General features: G+C 36.4%; 1 protein-coding gene and 1 pseudogene across 2 annotated transcripts; both read left to right on the top strand.

Moving 5' to 3' along the window:
- The first annotated feature begins 9399 nt into the window (after positions 1 to 9399).
- Positions 9400 to 15691, top strand: LOC149534175 (uncharacterized). Its single transcript, XM_089805983.1, has 3 exons — positions 9400 to 9666; positions 15111 to 15186; positions 15502 to 15691. Exons 1-3 carry the CDS (start codon positions 9400 to 9402, stop codon positions 15546 to 15548), a joined length of 390 nt encoding a protein of 129 aa, XP_089662109.1. The 3' UTR covers positions 15549 to 15691.
- On the top strand, positions 9666 to 14118 carry LOC149534176 (LRR receptor-like serine/threonine-protein kinase RPK2 pseudogene; annotated as a pseudogene). Its single transcript, XR_016356689.1, has one exon. The product of XR_016356689.1 is annotated as an LRR receptor-like serine/threonine-protein kinase RPK2 pseudogene (transcript).
- Positions 15692 to 18646: the final 2955 nt, after the last annotated feature.

Genomic DNA, 18646 nt, shown 5'->3' with positions numbered 1-18646 from the left:
ATCCAAAGAACAAGAAGCCTACATGCTATCATTGTGGAAAATCAAGCCATGCAAAAAAAAATTATAGGAGAAATATTGGTAAGTCAAACCCTAAAGCTAAATTTAGTGGTTATTATTTATCTTGCAACAAACAAGGTCAAACACTTGAATGTAGATCAAAGGTCAATAAGGCACCAACTACTTCTACATTTGAATTTTACTATTATACATGTCAGAAATAAGTCACAAGATTTTAAATCTACAACAAAGAACAACTGGACACCTAAAGGTCAAGGAAAAACACCTAAGCAAGGTAATACCATAAATTAGGATTACAATACTTGGGTAAATTGTCAATATTGTGGAAATTATGGACACATTGCAACAAATTGTGCTCGGATACATCTCAGAGGAAGATTTAGTAACTGGAGGAATTTTGGACCAATGTATTTCAATTGTCAAAAGGCCAGTCTTCTAAGAAAGGACTATATGAACTGAGCGCCAATACCAAATTTTGAGGTAAATAATGGAAAGGCAAAGGTCAATATTGAAGAAGTAAGGAGTGAAATCAATTAAATATGGAGAAAGAAGTCAGATGAAGGAAATAGTACAAATGGAGAAGTTGTGATCACTGAATCTAATGGATTAGGTGATTCCCCCACCTCAAACTCAAATGGCAAGGTATGTATGGAACTATATTTCAAATTTCTATATCATACACTAGTTCCTAACACTGCATGAATGTAATTCCAATCCACATGAAAAAAAGATGCATAAGGACAAATGTTAATGTTTGAGCTCAGATGATTTTTTAAATAGAGTTGAAATTTTGGTAGAGACTGAGTGCCAGTTTTGCATGTCATTATCAACTAAGTCTTGATACTAACCGAGTAAAGTTGAAGGATGTGAGTGCTCTGAGTTTCATTGAGTAAGTTGAGACAACAACTATGCACCCAATGTATACCTAATAATTGTACAAAGTATTTAATGGAGAATCAGTTCAACCTTTTGAAGCTATTTAGTTGATTTTGAAGTTCATTTTGACTCACCAGGGTTTTGAGTTTATAGAGAAAAGAATTCAATCGATTTGCAGGAGCGATTTGTGCAAAGTTGTAAAGAGATTCAAGTGTGTGTCGTTGACTTAATGATAAGTTGTGTAAGGTTGTGTTCAAGCCAAGTTGTGAAGTTATTTGAGTTTAAAACCCTAGATTACGACAATGACATCATCGGTGAGTGAGAAGGAGGCATTGAGAGATAGCGATGCATAAATTGTCTGAAATGATGCATGCCTTCCATCAAGATACAAGGCATATCCTAATATCACGTTGACAGGAGATTCTTCAGGGTTATTATCTGCTATGCCACCTAAAGTGATTATGGTACATGATGTCAAATTATGTTACATGTGAAAGATCAAACATATAGGTGATTTCAAGCTAAGGAATGCCTATGATAAGTTGTGTGACAATGTGATATTGAAAGACGAGAACAAGGTTGTGATTGAGAAAGGGTTAACTCATTCCCTAGAATTCCCAAAAGTGTTTACAGTTGAATGGGTAAAGATCATATTGAGTAGGATATATGACATGAAATTATGGTTGGAGAATGGGCTAGTCATGATAAAAAAGTCTATTATACATCACGTGACTAGATATCCTATTTTGGATAGAATGAAGACCTTTCAATACCAAGAAAGGGATGTGATTGAAAACCTCATGAATGAAAGATGGAATGGTCGAGGTATGTCAATCAATAACATTGGGGATCCTATGATCGAGTTTGCAATTTAGGTGATTTCTCAGAAGTTTAATTAGTCGAGTTGACTAAACAATGTAGCATGCATAGGAGTTGACATGGGCTATAAATTGGTCAAGAAGGACCATGTCTATGATTTGGCCAAGTTGTGGCTCATCCATCTTGTAGAGAACCTTGGAGCGATAAGAAAAGTAAAGAATACATCTTGTAAGTTTGGTTCTCTTATTTTATGCATAGTTTTCTATGTACATAATTCATTTCCCACTATTAGAGATGTAGTTTGGGATGAGAACATACCGGTAATTGAGCAAATAAATGAGTTCATCGATCACATAGGTGAAAATTTTGAAACTATAATATATGGATATTTTGAGGACTTCAAGTAGAAGATGAAGTACAGATTTAATATCTAAGTCGGTTGTTGATACATACTATGTTCACATTTATTTTCTAGTTGATACAGATTATACATATGTTTAGGATTTTATACCTAGAGTGACATGGTTAAGACCTCTACACTATGAGGTAAATGTTGATGAAGTTTCAACAACCATCACAAATCTATTAATTGAGGAAATTGATAAGAATATTGAACCCTTCAACAAATATGAAACAACAAAAATCAAAATGATGATGCAAACCAAGGTCCCCAAGATGGACGAAAAAAGAAAGAAGATGATCCAAGATTTGGAAGGCAAACTTGGAGAAACACCATTGTAGATTACTGAAGGTAAAAGCAAAGATCTCAGCAGCGATGAAGGTGATGATAAAAAGGAACATGAAGGAAAAGGGAAAGAACTAGTTGTTATCAAGCCTAAGGAAAGAAAAGAAAAATAAGTTGTTGTAGTTGAGCCTAAAGTGAAGAATATTTTGAAGAAAGTGACAACCCAACCCACTACCACACCATAGAGGGTGACTAGATAGAGATCTAAGGCAACAATTCCTATAGCTTCTAAGATAGTGAGAAAAGGAATCATTATGATCACAAGGCTAGTTAAGGGGAAAAGTCCTGCAAAGAGGACATTAGATGCTACATGGGCTAAGAAATAAAAACACAAGAAGCTGAGAAGAAAATTAGTTGTTAAACCTAATGATGATGAGGAAGATGAGGTTGAACGGATTGAGTCAGAAGACTTGAGTCAATTTAAAATTGTGCCAAGGAAAGAGCCTCAAGACATTAAAAAGGTATGTGCAAATTCAAGGAGTTCAATAGGTTTAGTTGGTTTTAATCATATTAAGGAAGATACTTTAGAGAATATTGATAAAGAGAAGGTTGAACAAGTAGTTATAGATATGATAGTGAATTTAAATATACACCAATTGAGTTAGGAAAATAATTACTAGAAGAATTGTATAACAAGATAGATGCTAAATGAAAATGGGCTTTGAATACTAAGAGACAAATGAGAGAGTCTACATTAGCCCAAGTTATGCCTAATTTAGGCAAACATCATATGTCAATAGTGATGAAAGACTATGCAAAGAAGTTTATGCCAAAGAGAAGGGAATTGAAAAATTTGAGAAATAAAATTAAAGATGTTGTGCAAGAAAGTAAAATAATATGGAAGAAAGTTTTTGGTCTCATGACTACAAATGAAGAAAAAGATAAGGAAGAGAAAGATGCAAGAGAAGTAGAGCTAGATAATAAAGAAGATATCTATGATGATGTTGAGAAATTAGTTGAGGTCATTAATAACATGGCTAAGGAGAGTGCAAAGTAGACCAAGGTAGTCACTATTGAGGATGATGCACCAAATAATGCATTGCTTGATGTGACTATTACAACTCAAGAGATAGAGAAGATTGTGTTTGCCAAGCCAGACAAGAAGGAGCAAGCTCCTAAATATATCAAATATACATTGATGGAGACCAATCCAGGGATTGTGCAAATCAAGGAATATCCAAAGATTAGTGAGAAAAAACAATCTCAACAGGTAATAGTCAACATAAATGATACATCTATAGTTACTGTTGACACTAATATACAAGTGTCAAAAGAGGCAAAGGATGGTGCTATTGCCAAGTAATAGAGTGGGCCAACATGCGAGGAGAAAGATTTGGTGGAGGAGAGAAAGGAACAAGAGAGTCAAAAAGATCAAGTAGAGAATTCTACTTCTAGCAGTGAGAGGCCTAATGTCTCAGGACCTTTGATTGAGGGTGAAAATGAGACAATACAATCGAGTTCAACTGGTGCACTCACATTGAGCAAGGAGCAGAACAAAAGTGTCAGAGGCACACATGAAATAGTTTAGAAACCAAGTCTAGAGCTCCCAACACAAACCATGCAAGTATCTATGTTGAACTCCAACACTCCAAGTAAAAGGATTAAAAGGAATAAAATCCAGTGCCCTAGTTCATTTTAAGTTAATCCTATTACGCTTGATGAAGACATTGTTATACTAGATTGGGACAGGGAAACTATGGCTAAAGAGTAGATGAAAATTTTGAGTGAGTTGTTTGCATGCAGGGCAGAAAAATCTAAGTTGAGGAGAGAGAACCAACGTAAGAAAGCACAAAAATAGGTGCCATATTATATCAAAGATATATTTGTTGATTCTTTTGTTATTGATAATTTGGATGAGAATTCTCCTATTGTTGAGAAATTAATTAAAATTGTAGAGAAAATAAATGACCCTAATGTAGATACCAATAAAAAGTCAATGCAATGGTTAGAGAAAAAGTTTGAAAAGAAGGTAATGGAAAATGTTGTAACTCAGATTGCTACAAGACAGGTTGAGTTGTCTAAACTTGTGATCAATTTGGAACAAGTTTCAAACAATGTAAATATAATGTTTAGAAAATAGGAAAGGCTTACAAAATTGACTGCTAAATATAGTAGAATAAGAGAAAAGTTTATTTATATCCAAGCCATGATGACACCTCATCTTGAGGTTATGTATTTTCATTTGAAGAATGCAAAGGAATTAGTCCATGTTGATCCAAATTTGTCATTTGTTGAAAGTCTAGTGGATCTTACTGTCATATTGGAGCTATTGATTCAATCTATCAAATCCATTTAGACTAACTGGGATAATACTTTGAGTAGTGTTTTGCAAATTCACAAACCATTTTTGGATATGTTTGGTTGACATCCCCTCCCCAATAGACATATGTGAAAAATACAAGGGGGAATAATAAGAAGAACACAAGGGGGAAATGTGAAGAATAAAGGGGAATTGAGAAGAACACAAAAGAATTTTGAAAATTTGAAGTTTTGCATGTATATACTGAGTGATAGAGTCAGATCATGTACAATGTATATTGAGTGAAGATATGGATTATATTCTAAGGGGTAGTACTTGTATTTAGATTTTGTATTGAACAATTTTGAAAGTTCATGACGAAATATTTTTGCCACTAATGTCAAAGGGGGAGATTGTTAATCCCTAAGCCATGTTTTCTATTAGTGTCAAACACTTAGTCATTCACAAGGCATGATTATTCGATCATCATTGTGACCACACCATTCTATATAAGGTGAGCTAAGGAATGAAGACTTGTAAATATGCTAAGTTATATGTTGAGCAGTAGTTATTGCTGAGTACTCCAATGGTTGCGATCTTATTAGAGACAACAATGTTTGTCGAGTTAGTTAGAGATATTAGTGGATGCTAAGTGATACAGAGGTTGAGTTATTCAGTTCATGCAAAGCATAATTAAGGCCAAGGGACAACATGGAAAATAGTTTGTGCCGAGCATCAATGTGATGTAAGTGTCGAGTAACACAATTTAACATTTTTGTTTGGAATGACACTGAATCACGTGTTAACCATTTTTGTCAAGATGGAAGCATGTTTTTAAGATCAAGGAGGTAATCAAGGAGGTGATTATGTGTTCAAAGGAAGATCATTAATCCCTAGGTAAGGGAATCCACCAATCAAAAAAGTGTAAAGTCTAAATGACAAAAGGATTGATTCTCGATCATTGATTTGGAAATCTAAAAGGTTCACCCATTCATCTATTTAAGGAGGGCGTATGAACTAATTCAATGTAATGAGGATGCATGCATGTGATTAGGTGAAGAGCAAAGTTTTGGAGGTGAATCAAAGTGTAGAGACTGAGCAGTGCAGTAAAGAGTTTTGAGCAGAGATAGAGGAGATCTATTATAGTAAGGTGATATTATATTGCATATAAGAGATTTGTTATCAAACATTGAAGAGGTAACCGAAGGATCAAGTATTTAACATTCTAACAGGTGTTTTAGGGTTTAAATCTCTTAATAGAGTAGCTTTAACAAGGTTATGTAAATCTCCTAATAGAGTATTCACTTCATTGTGATGTAAAAATCCTTTAACCAATGTAGAAACTAACAATTCTTTTAGTCCTTAATAGGACAAACCCCTCACAACAAAGATTACCAGAAGTGATCAAATCATTGTAGCCTTAACAAACACAACTTTATTGTTGTAGTAGTGAAGATTTTATGGGTTTTGTCCCCACCACAGTTTTACCTTCACCTTGGAGGGTTTTTGCATTACCAAAACTATGTGTTATTGTGTTATGTGTTTATGAGTTTACATTTATGAAGTTGGAAGGTAGAAATGATATCATGTTAATGTAAATGATTGCATTGATATGAGATGAATGTTTAAATGAGGGTTTTATATGGTGATATCAATATGTTTCATGTATGAAGCGAAAGAAGTTTTATAGATCCTAATTCACCACCTCCCCTCTCAGTCTTACACTTTCCCTATTAGATTTCCAACATAATCAACCTTGAATCGAAATGTAATTGATAAAGAAATGCTTGCATGTAGTAATATTGAATAATATCACATGAGAGATACAATTACCCTTGTAGATGCAATTGCATTTGATATGTGACCAAGTATGTAAATGTAATAGCCTTGACTCAAAGAAACCATAAATAAATCAAAGAAGCCAAAATCTTATGTGTGGGAATGTATGTGGCATGCTGCTGATGAATAATAGAAGAGCTTGAATGGATTGGAATGATAGATCTTCTCTTAGAGACAAACTCCACTACCACCTTGAAGGAAGAAGCTTGATGCAAGAAGGAGATGCTTAGACTTGAATGCTTGAAGATGCTTGCTTTAAGAAGAATTCCTTGATTGCTTTCTCGCTTGTAGATGCCTTATAAAGATGTGACAAGATATGAAAAAGAAGCCCCCAAGCCTCCTTGTATACTGGTTTTTTGGTGGGAAAACAATTTAGGCTGGCTAGGAAGCAAAAAATTAACTTCAGGTCGACTAAGAAGCATAAAGTTAACTTTAGGGCGACTGGGAAGCATAGAGTTAACTTCAGGCTGACTGAGAAGTGGAGAGTTAATTAATTGAATCCTCGAGAAATTTTGGGCTTTGGACCCCACAATCCTTGGGGTCAAGGTCAACTTGGTCAACCTTGACCAATCTAGGTTAACTTGGTCCCAATGAAGAGGACACGAGAGCCTCATAAAGCTCAAGTGGAACATGGAGAAAGAATGGTGAGATATAGGGCCTATCAAAAGATATGGCCAGAAAGGTGCAAATGTAACACTTAGAGGATCATATCAGAAGGCTAGAGATGACAAAGAAGCATGAGATGGAAGGATGGAGGAGAAAAGGAGATCAAAACCACACTAAGGAGGGCTACAAGGTCTCAAAATGAAGTGCGTCCATTTTAAGATAGTACATATACAAGTTCTCAAATCCTAATATTGTTACATGAATCAAATTCTCCTAAAAAATAAATAAGATCTCCAAATAATTATCTTGAATGTTCTACTTAAAATACAAGAATTAATTGTGAAATGTTGTCAATTGCAGTGATATCTTCTACAACTAATTAGTGAAGCAAAATAGAAACAAACTATCTATTTGAATGTTAAAGATGTGAGATTGCTTTGTTTCCCCAATGAAGTTTTTGCATCATTGGGATAAGACAGGAGTTAACATAGGTGGAACATTGAAGCTTTCGAAGTAATCATTGATATAGATTGACTAATATACATTAAAAAAAACTTTTAATTTTATTGCACCAATGAAATTCTTTAAAAAAATGTTAAAAAACATTAAAGGTGTTATTGAATGTATGATTGGTACATAATGTGGTATCCTTGCTAGTCAAGAATTGCACAAAATAACTTTAATAAAAATATGAATATGCATAGCTTAGATGAAAAGTTTTTTATATACATGCCTCTGAACCATTTCATAATACTTTTAGATGTCATTATAATACGAAATGTCTTCTACCAAAAAACATAAATATGCAACATTCAATTGACAAAGCTATTCATATACGTGCCTATCAACAATTTAATAAGACTTCTATATATTATTAGTAATATAAGCAGTGTCTTATATAATGTTGTGTATTGCTTGAATGTTCTACAAGTTGCAAAGTTAGGAATGTTACATTACAACAAAGATAAATATTTAGTAAGTTACAAATTGAATTACAAGTAGTACACATGTACCTCAATAGGATACACATCATGGACCACTCAATAAAATGTAAGTACTAAGAGCTAAAACCATAGGCACACGAATAATCAACTTCATTCTGTTTAGTGTCAATGACCAAGTGGAATTCATTACATGCCAAAATTACTTGAAGTATGATCCCAACTTCATTTATTTTATTTTTTTATGGATATTTTTATATCAAACCTTGATTCATTTAGCTACCTAACATGGGAGAATGAGCCACAAGCTAAACCTCTTCAACTAAGAGCAAAGGTCTTAGGGGTATCCATTCTACCAAATTCACCCAAGCACAATGTCAACCTCATCCTCATGATGCTAGTCTTGTGCTCACCCAGATTCGATCCTTGGTGGGCTCATCTAGAACCATTCAACTTCACCAACAAACCAAGGGTGCATTGACAATATCATTTATTATGATTTCAAGAAGACCTATTCCCTAATAAATACTTCCGAACGAACCACTTAACTTCACCAAAACTCCCAACATTACTTTTAGAATTCAACCATATAGATTTTTGAATCAAATTCATTAACCCATATTTCACTAAATATCAATTTTTGAGTCAAAATCATTGACCCATATTTCACCAAACCATATTAGATTTCAAGTCAAACAAATTGACTTATATTTCACCAAAATTACAAGAACGCTCAATGACCACATACTATAGAACCGCAACAATCATTTTCTTCATATAACATTTTACAACTTTTGAAAAATAAACTAAGTAGTTTCCATTAATATGATAAACAATTTTGGTGACTTCATAACCAATGACCCAATGACCACACCCTCTTGACCAAGGGAATGCCCAAAAAAGTATCGAATGTTCTCCAATTTAGGGAAGTAAGGATATACTTCCATTCCATTCTAGTCGAAAGCAACATGGTAATGGATGAGGGGATATTTCAAGCCAAGAGGGTGGTGACCCACAAGGGAAAGTTAAAAATGGCCATCAAATTTAACGCCTGGACCCCACCAACCTTTACCCTTCAATAAAAAAAAGCCAAACAAAAAGCTAGAAAAACAAGAGGCCATAAATCCCCTTCGTGGGGGCCCTCCTTTCACGGGCCCCGAGGAATTGTTTTGAAATGTCGACCGATCCAGCCGGTCAAGTAACAATGGAAGGGGTGCAACTGCGTTGACCGAAGAAAAATACCGGTTCCGGTCAACCGGTCGTCTTCGTTGTCGGTTCTCCACTAAGATAATGTTGACTCTGCGTGGAAAGAAAGCATGCCATATCATCATCATATTCATTATTCATTTTCATGGGCATTTGCCATTTACATTTCCATTCCCATTCCCATTTCATACATACATGAAAAGACAAAGAGGAAAGGAGGGCGTCTAAAAGACGGGCAGAATTTTGCTTTTCAGACCCTTCAAGCGTGCAGTGCATCATTATTATTTTTAATAATTTGTTGGGCTCTGAATCTATTATACTCTGCCTTGCCCAGAATCTACAAGGAGTCCAGCTTCAGGTGCCCTACAAATCTACGGGTATGTGATAGAAACAAACCCTAGTTTCATTTTTCAATTTTTTGGCTTTCCTGGGTCATTGCTCTTCTTAGGAACAAAGTTGCAATGCAAGGGTTTCTAGGGTTGGTTGATCAGGGTGGCTGCAAAATTTTCTGGTTTTTGGTCTAGGGGTTGTTTGATTGCTTCGGTTGGGCTTAATCAGCAAGGCTGGATATTTGGTTTCTCATATTTGTTTTTAGGCTTTGGCTTTTTGCTTTGCTTTTGGGATTTTTTGTCCTTTATTTTGGGCTATTGAGAAGGCTCGAGTTTTAGGTGTAAGGCCTTCTTTGCTAGGCGCCCAGGGTTGAAACTGGGGGATCGGATCAGTAAGTGTAGCCATAGCAGTGCTGCCAAGGGTAGTCTGCTGGAAAAAGTGGGTTTACTTTACTGGGCGTTGGGTTCAAAGTTTAGAGAGCCAATAATGAATGTGATAGGGAAGGCTGGAGCTCGGAGAAGGAGAGAAGTCTGTGGTGCCTTGCTTCTATGTTGTCTGGGTTGGGCCATTTTTGGGACGGTGTTGTCCTTGTCCGGTGATGGCGAGGCACTGATTGAGTTCAAGAAATCTGTCGTATGGGACCCTTTTGGGGTTTTCTCGAATTGGAATGAGAATGATGAAAATCCTTGTTTGTGGAGAGGGGTGACTTGTGATTCCAGTTCTGAACGTGTTGTTGGGCTTAGCATCAGAGGACAGTCTGGCTGTGCATCGATGGGGTTTGGGAATGGTAATGGTTCTGTGTTTGCTCCGTGTTTGCTGTTTCGAACGATGGCTACATCTGCAGCTGATCTGTCAGAAGGTTGTCATGTTCGGGAGTTTGTTCCAGAGTCATATTCTGTGCAAAATGTTTCATTTGGTAATGGTGTTTGCTTCCAGAATGGTACTGTGGTGAATTCTTTGGATGGATACAGTGGTCAGGATCGCATTGCTTGCAAGCTTACTGGTATTCTGTCACATTTCATTGGGAACCTTACAGAATTGCGGGTTTTGTCTTTGCCTTACAATGGCTTTTCTGGAGATATTCCTAGAGAGATTGGGAAATTGAGTTCTTTGGAAATACTTGACCTTCAAGGTAACAACCTCACTGGCCCACTGCCACCAGAGTTGGGCAAATTGAGATTCCTACGTGTTCTGAATCTTGGTTACAATATGCTTGTTCATGGTGTGCCAGAGGAACTTATTTCATGCCACAAATTAGAAACTCTGGATTTGACTGGCAATTCGTTAAACGGCTCTATCCCTAGAATTTTTGGAAGCTTGCCTAAACTTAAAGTGCTCCTCTTGTCTTTCAATCAATTCTCTGGGCCAATTCCAACAGAGCTAGCAGATAGCTGTATGTTCCTGGAGTACCTCCATCTTTCAGGAAATTTGTTGACGGATGAGTTACCTGCACAATTGGGGAATTGCAGTCAGTTGAGGTCTCTTCTACTGTTCTCAAATTTTCTAGAGGGAAGCATTCCAGAAGATATTGGCAGGCTTTCTATGCTTCAAATTTTGGATATTTCAAGAAACAGCTTTAGCGGAAAAATTCCTGAGGCGCTGGCCAATTGTCAGCAGCTATCTGTGCTTATACTTTCAAATTTGCTAAACTATGCTCGGAGGAACTACACTGATGTGGACCCATCAAGTGAGTTTTCTAACAGTGATAAAGATGAGTATAATTACTTTCAAGGGGAACTTCCTGCCAGCATTTTCAAGCTTCCACAGCTTCAGATTCTATGGGCACCAAGAACAACATTAAATGGTCCCTTGCCTGAAAATTGGGGTGAATGTAGCAACTTGCAAATCCTCAATTTAGGTCAAAATTTCCTCACAGGTAAGATTCCTGCAGGTTTGGGGCAATGCAAGAATTTACTTTTTCTTGATTTGAGCTCTAGTCGTCTTACAGGTGAGATTCCCCCAGAACTTCCTGTTTCCTGCATGATGTATTTCAATGTCAGTGGGAACAAGTTAAAAGGGGTTTTGCCAAATTTCCTGAAAAAGGGTTGTCCTAAACAGCCCCTGTTTGCAATCAAACAATACCAAGGAGTTCTATCAAATGTTTCACAAGTTCAATTGGACCCTCTATTTGTGTATTCTGCTCTTTTTCATTGTGGTGCATGTTCCAGCAGCTCCCTTCCTTATCTCATAGCTGAGGGCTTCCCAGTGTTCCATGATTTCAGTATGAACAATTTAACCGGCACCATTCCTCTCCCTCTGATGGGTGAGCAACTGATGGAAGAGCGGCTTTCTTACGGGCTTCTTTTGAATAACAACCAGTTCGCAGGGAACATTTCCAAGTCATTTTTTCCTTCGTGCTCAAAGTTGAGAACTTTTGCACTGAACATTAGTGTTAACCAAATTTCTGGTGAAATCCCTCCACAGTTGTTTCTTGATTGCAAATCTTTAAAACAATTAGAGGCATCAGTTAATAAGATTACTGGACCAATACCACCAACGCTTGGGAACTTGGACTCTTTGAGATATCTTGACTTGAACAAGAATGGTTTGCAGGGAAGCATGCCCAGTCAGTTTGGACAGTTAAAGGGTTTGCAATATCTCCGTCTGGCAGACAACAATCTTACAGGAGCAATCCCGGGAGAGTTAGGTAAAATATCTTCGATAATTCTAATAGAACTTTCATCAAATGCTCTGAGAGGAGAAATTCCAGCAGATTTAACAAAGTTGAGACAGTTAAGGAGTCTTCTTCTTGACAGGAATAATCTCTCGGGGCCGGTTCCTGATGGTTTTGCAGATTTAACAGGTTTAACTGTATTCAATGTGTCATTCAACAAATTATCTGGCCCATTGCCACAGATTGGGAACAAAATAAGCTGTGATAGCTTTGCAGGAAATCATTTTGTACCACCATGTCATACCTTGTCATCTCAGCAGCGTGATTCCTCTAGTGTTGTACCTATTTCATATGCAGATCCCCCGTCAGGAAATTCAGGAAAAGATCATAACCAGTTCACTTCTATTGAGATTGCAGCCATCACTTCAGGTTCAGTTATTGTTTTTGTTCTTCTGGTGCTTGTTATTCTGTTCCAGTATACAAGGTGGCGGATACCTCGTACTCCTGGTTATCGATCTGGCAGAAAGGAGGTTATCACATTCACAAATATTGGTGTTCAATTAACCTATGAAAGTGTAGTTAGAGCTACAGGAAATTTTAGTGCAGCAAACTTTATTGGCAATGGTGGCTTTGGGGCAACTTATAAGGCGGAGCTTGTCCAAGGACTGTTAGTGGCGGTTAAAAGGCTTTCCATAGGTCGTTTCCAAGGCACACAGCAGTTTGATGCAGAGATTAGAACTCTTGGTCGAGTGCGCCATACAAACCTTGTTACATTGATTGGCTACCATGCCAGTGAGTCAGAAATGTTTCTTGTGTATAATTATTTGCCTGGAGGTAACCTTGAAAAATTTCTTAATGAGAGATCTAAAAGAAGGGCAGATTGGTCAATGCTTCACAAAATTGCTTTGGATATTGCTAAGGCTCTTACTTATCTCCATGATGAATGTGTTCCACGGGTGTTGCATCGGGATATCAAACCCAGCAATATTCTACTTGACAACAGCTGTACTGCCTATCTTTCTGACTTTGGCCTTGCAAGGCTATTAGGGACCTCAGAAACTCATGCTACAACTGATGTAGCTGGCACATTTGGCTATGTTGCTCCAGAATATGCAATGACTTGTCGTGTCTCAGATAAAGCTGATGTGTATAGCTATGGTGTTGTGCTTCTGGAGCTGCTTTCTGATAAGAAGGCTCTCGATCCATCATTTTCTAGCTATGGTAATGGATTCAACATTGTTGCTTGGGCATGTATGCTTCTTCGACAAGGACAAGCCAAAGAGCTTTTTACCGCAGGTTTATGGGATGGAGCACCTCATGATGATTTAGTGGATGCACTGCATCTTGCTGTAATGTGTACCGTGGATTCACTTTCAGTTAGGCCTACAATGAAGCAAGTTTTGCAGCGACTGAAACAATCACAACCACCTCATGTTTGCTAACAGAGCAATATATTTTGTAATTGTAGAGTCAATGTTACCATTCCAACAATTACTTCATCCAAAATTATAAATTTTCTCAGATCAGTTTCTGAGTTGTATTTCTTAGGGAATGGACAGAAAGTCCTTGTACAAATATTAAAACCCTCATTTTCCATCATTTGCATTGTACTATTTTTCCCACATTAACTGATCTTTGATTCTGAACTGAGTCTGCTGAAGAATGTGGAGGAATTTTCTCTCCTTTTCTTCAGAATGTGTCGGAAGGCCTTTTGTTGACAAATTACAGGTTCTTCGAACAAATAAAATCGCCTTGTCCTTGTAGAGGCGAAGTTTTGGGTAGTTGCCATTCACTGCCCTTTTTTCAGTCAAAACATGTAGATTTCTTTGGTCAATACGTTGTAAAGGCAAAGTTTTGAATTGGACAGTCCTTATGTTCATTGATATGTTCTTATTGGTTTAGGTTTTTTTTGTAGTTTGTTTAAAAAATTTACTGTTCATCTGCACAGGCTTAAATTCTATAATGTGTTGTTTAACTTGTTTTATGAATTGTAAACAATCCCATTCCTTTATTTAGATTGCTAAGTTTGCATTTGGCTAAATACTCCTTTCATATGGGAAAAGCAATTAAAGCCATTTGAATAGTCTCTTGACCTATTTTATTCTTATTTTGCCTCCTGCCTATTAGGTTAATCCTTCTTATTATCTTTATGTTCTGTGCCAGTTGGTTATCCTCCTTGGAAATGGCAGAAAGAGAAAGGACACTAAGCCACAATTAGCTATGGGAGTTTGAAGAATTATTATAGGCAGATGAGCTGTAGCATGCCAGAAGATACCTTTTGCATGTAATTTACTTGCAAAACACACTTTGTTTTGCATCCCTTGATTTTAAGCTGCTTTATATTAACAAATATCAACAGCCACTTAATGTTATTTGCAAAACACATTGGACTGCCTTTGATTGCAAGTTGCTTTAATACTTAACAGCATAACAACAGCAGCTTAATACGATCAACAAAATTTGACCATGAGGTTGACAAAAAAGCTTTTCTGGTAGTTTCTTACAAGTCCTGTTTACACTATTTTCCAATTTCAAAGGATCAGGATTGGCTGAGCTAAACTGAAGAGGTGAGATTTATGATTTATTCAATTCTTAGTTACGTAGTGACGGGAAATATGTTGGTTCTTTGAAAGATGCTACCTTCTTATTTTGGTCATGTCATTAGAGGAATACATCTGTAGGGACAATTTGTGAGCTCTGCAAAAGTCAAATTAGACTAATAAATGTAGTACATTTGTAGAACTCTGATTCTTTGCATGATGTTGATCTAGTCTTAGAAATTATAGCCAGTTGGCAGGTTGTTTTTAGTTGTGGTTTGTATCTGGAGCCGGCTGCAGAAGATTGTGGCTGAATAGTTAATTTATCTATTTTTTTCAGGGTTGGCCGACTTATGCTGGAGCAGTGATGACAATAAGTTTTTTAAAGCATGTTAAGTGTATCTGCAAAGAATTCAGTGAGGTTTCTCTCCAGGACTGGGCTGTTCATTAGTTTTAACTTTTTGTAATTTTTATTAAGTTTAGTTTTATATATTTTGCAGACACAAATCAGAGTTATGAATTCAACTTATTGGATAATATTACGTTTATATTAGTTTCTTTCTAAATGCTAACTAATAACTTCAATCCAGTAAATCAAATCTGGACATAAGGTATTTTGGATATCTACCTTGAGGGTTCTTCCAGCTTCTTTTTTGAGAGAAGATGTCATCACATATCTGTGAAGGAGGTTCCTTTTCAATTGACTGGTTGGATTTTTGTGTTAATGGTAGGAGTATGTGGGATAGAGATACAGCTGAAGACTGGGGTTCCTACCTAAGTCGCATAACTTGTGAAATATAATCCTAGAGCTGGCAATTTTGAACTTGCTCTTATTGAGTCCTACTGACTTTGCAACACTTGTTCCTGTATTGTTGATACTACATTGTGCATATATTCAATGCCATTTATTTTCTTTTCAAACACTTAACACTGGTGAAAATTTTTTAATAACTTATTTCAGTTGACATAAAAGAGAACCTACAGTTTATTTTTACTAACTTTTTTTTGAATGCCAGCAGTGATGAATCGAAGAGAGTTCTCCGTGGGTCTTCTCCTCATTTTTATTACCTTGATTGTTGTTTGTGCTGTTACTGTTTTTACTGTGTTTCTCAATCTATGTGCCACCATTTCCTCGGCTTAATGGGTGAACCTAAGCAACATCTTTGGACCTGTGCTGCTCTTTTATGTATTCTGTCAGTGATGACTTGTACTTGGGTATTCTCATATTCACTACCTTGATTGTTGTTTATGTTACTTTTTTACCGTGTTGCTTGATCTGTGTGCCACCTTTTCATCCTCAGTGACATGAGTGAACAGAAGCAACATCTTTGGACCCATGCTGTTCTTTTTGTAGCCTTCAGTGTCAAAGCGAAGAGAATCATATGTTGGTCTTCTCATTTTCATTATCTTGATTGTTGTTTATGTTGTAATTTTTTTAATGTGTTGCTCAATTTGTGTGCCACCATTTTATCCTCAGCTCCACGAGTGAACAGAAGCAACATCTTTGGACCTATGCTGCTCTTTCTGTAAGCCATCAGTGATAATTGGAGAGAGTTCTTGTGTGATTCCAGTGACGTAAAAGCTTGTGAGGAAGCAGCTAAGGCTGTTCAAGGTGCATGAAGGAGTGTGCTGAATCTTTATTTGTTTTGAGCACCTGGTACAGTCATTTCAGATGATCAGTATGATTTAAGCTCGCCTGATAATCTAAGCTTACCGTATAAGTTTATATTGTATATCCATAAACCTTAATGATATTGAGCAATGAAAAAAAGCTCAAGAACTTAATGCATTGTAAGTTAATATAATCAGAAATTTAAACATATATAAATTACTTATTTTTGCTAAAAGAGGGGGGATATAGAATTCATAGGTAGCCAATAATCTCGTCGATCTCAAATATCATAAGGAAGAGCCTATTGTTGAGCTTAACAAATCAGGCCTAACAATGGAAAGCCCATATAGAGCCTATCAGTGAGCTCAACAAATCACATAGGCCTAGCAGGCTTTTATTAGCCCTTGAAGGATGTGTCAAATCATGCAAGCAACCTTCATACATGACACAAATTGATCAATGGTCATCTCGTCGAGTTGGAGCATCCTATAAATTTTCTCCCTTCTTCCTGTATTCAAATATGAGTTCAGAACAAGTCACGTTTATCATACTTCCAGTAGGTTTTACATTACTGCAATTTGTAAAACCAGAAAATTATGGATCACAGGTATACTTATATTTATTTAATGATGCTGTATCTAGGTAAGCAGGGGCGAGGAAAAGCACTAGTGAAGTCATAGCGAAAGGCCTACGCATAAGGAGGCACCAACAGATGCATTGGGTGATTGAGGTGGTGTGCCAAAAAGGAGCAAAAGAGGAGAAACCCTAGCATAAGTAGGGCTAGATTCATACCCCTCAAGGTACAATGCAGCATCTGAGCGGAAGGGAGTAGAAAGCTAAATTGGCTTTCCTAGATAGAACCACTAGTAGGGTGGATAACCAAATCCCTCCCCATCAAGTTGACAATTGGCACTAACATGATCCTACTCTAGGCATCACTATTCGTAGAACGGTTGGTACTTACACTATTGATGGACAGAGGGCAAATATGATTGCCAATAATTTTGAAATATTCTGACATATCTTCGGGAAATCTAAAGCAATTGATACCGAGCATCTATGTTTTAAACATGGTAAAGATTAGGGAATTTTGGGGTTCCATGGGACTCACTTTTTGGCAGTTTTTGCATCGAAGGCTATTTTTGGCATGGCCTGAGTCATCGCCCACAAAATAATGATCACAATTATAGTAGAAATTAAGAGATGGTTATCAACTGGAATGCCAATGGAGTGTATGACTGGGTAGATTGGGTTTGACTCATATCAGGGAAAATTGGTTTCTCTAGGTATTGGTGCACTAGGATGTAGAGTTGCAAAGTATACCAAGATCTGAAAACTACTTAGTAAAGTGTATGCCCTCCTGAGTAGAATGTAGTTTATTCTTCAAGTAATGTATTATCAAAAGTTAGAATAAGTAGAACATGCGTAATGGCATATACATTTATTTTAAATAATTATTGGTTGTCATCATGTGAAAGTTAAATTGTAATTTTCCCTTACTAAACATGATTAAATAATAAATAATAATAATAAAAAATTAAAATATAAAAGATTTAAAATATATTAAACTTTAAGATGTAAAATGATAAAATCAGATTACCATATAATTATATTTAGTAAATTTAATAAAGGATTAAAAGGTATTAAATGAGAAGTTGTCTTGGTAAAAATTGAGCTATAAAAAGGGAGAAGTGAACTTCATTTTAAATGGGAAGAGAGGAAGAGAAAAGGGAAGGTGTGAGGAAGAAAAAACAAATGGGAAGAAAATATTGAAGTAATCCCTTTAAAGACAAAAGTTATGAAGGGTTGTGACTCTATCAAAAATCATAAATGATAGGGGATTGCAACATGTTCGATGGACAGTTATTGTGGAAGGTTGTGACATTTGCAAAGTGCACCCTTGATGATGTCTCTCTCTTCCCCTTGGTAAAACATATGAAGGGGATAATGTTTTAGTTGAGCACATACACATGAGAGCAATTTGGAGAATAATGTGTTGTTCTCCAAGGCAACAATACAATTTGGTGACTCAATTCTAATGAGAGGTGTTGACCCTTTTACTAACAAAGTATAAACGAGATTTCATGCCAAGAGGGATGACTTATCAATCATCACTCAAGATTCCATTTGAACAAATCTTTTATCTATTAATTGCTAATCCCTTGAGAAATGAAGCAAATAATCAATCAAAAAGATCAAGTGAATAATCATCCCTTTATCTTGGGATCAAGAAAGCATGCAATTCAACAATCACACATTGCTCT

The sequence above is a fragment of the Cupressus sempervirens genome, chromosome 10, assembly GCF_028749045.1.
Source record: "Cupressus sempervirens isolate cs-2001-9-10 chromosome 10, ASM2874904v1, whole genome shotgun sequence".
In the NCBI taxonomy this organism is placed as follows: Eukaryota; Viridiplantae; Streptophyta; class Pinopsida; order Cupressales; family Cupressaceae; genus Cupressus; species Cupressus sempervirens.
The sequence above is the reverse complement of the archived record's forward strand: the minus strand, read 5'-3'. Positions and strand labels throughout refer to the sequence as shown.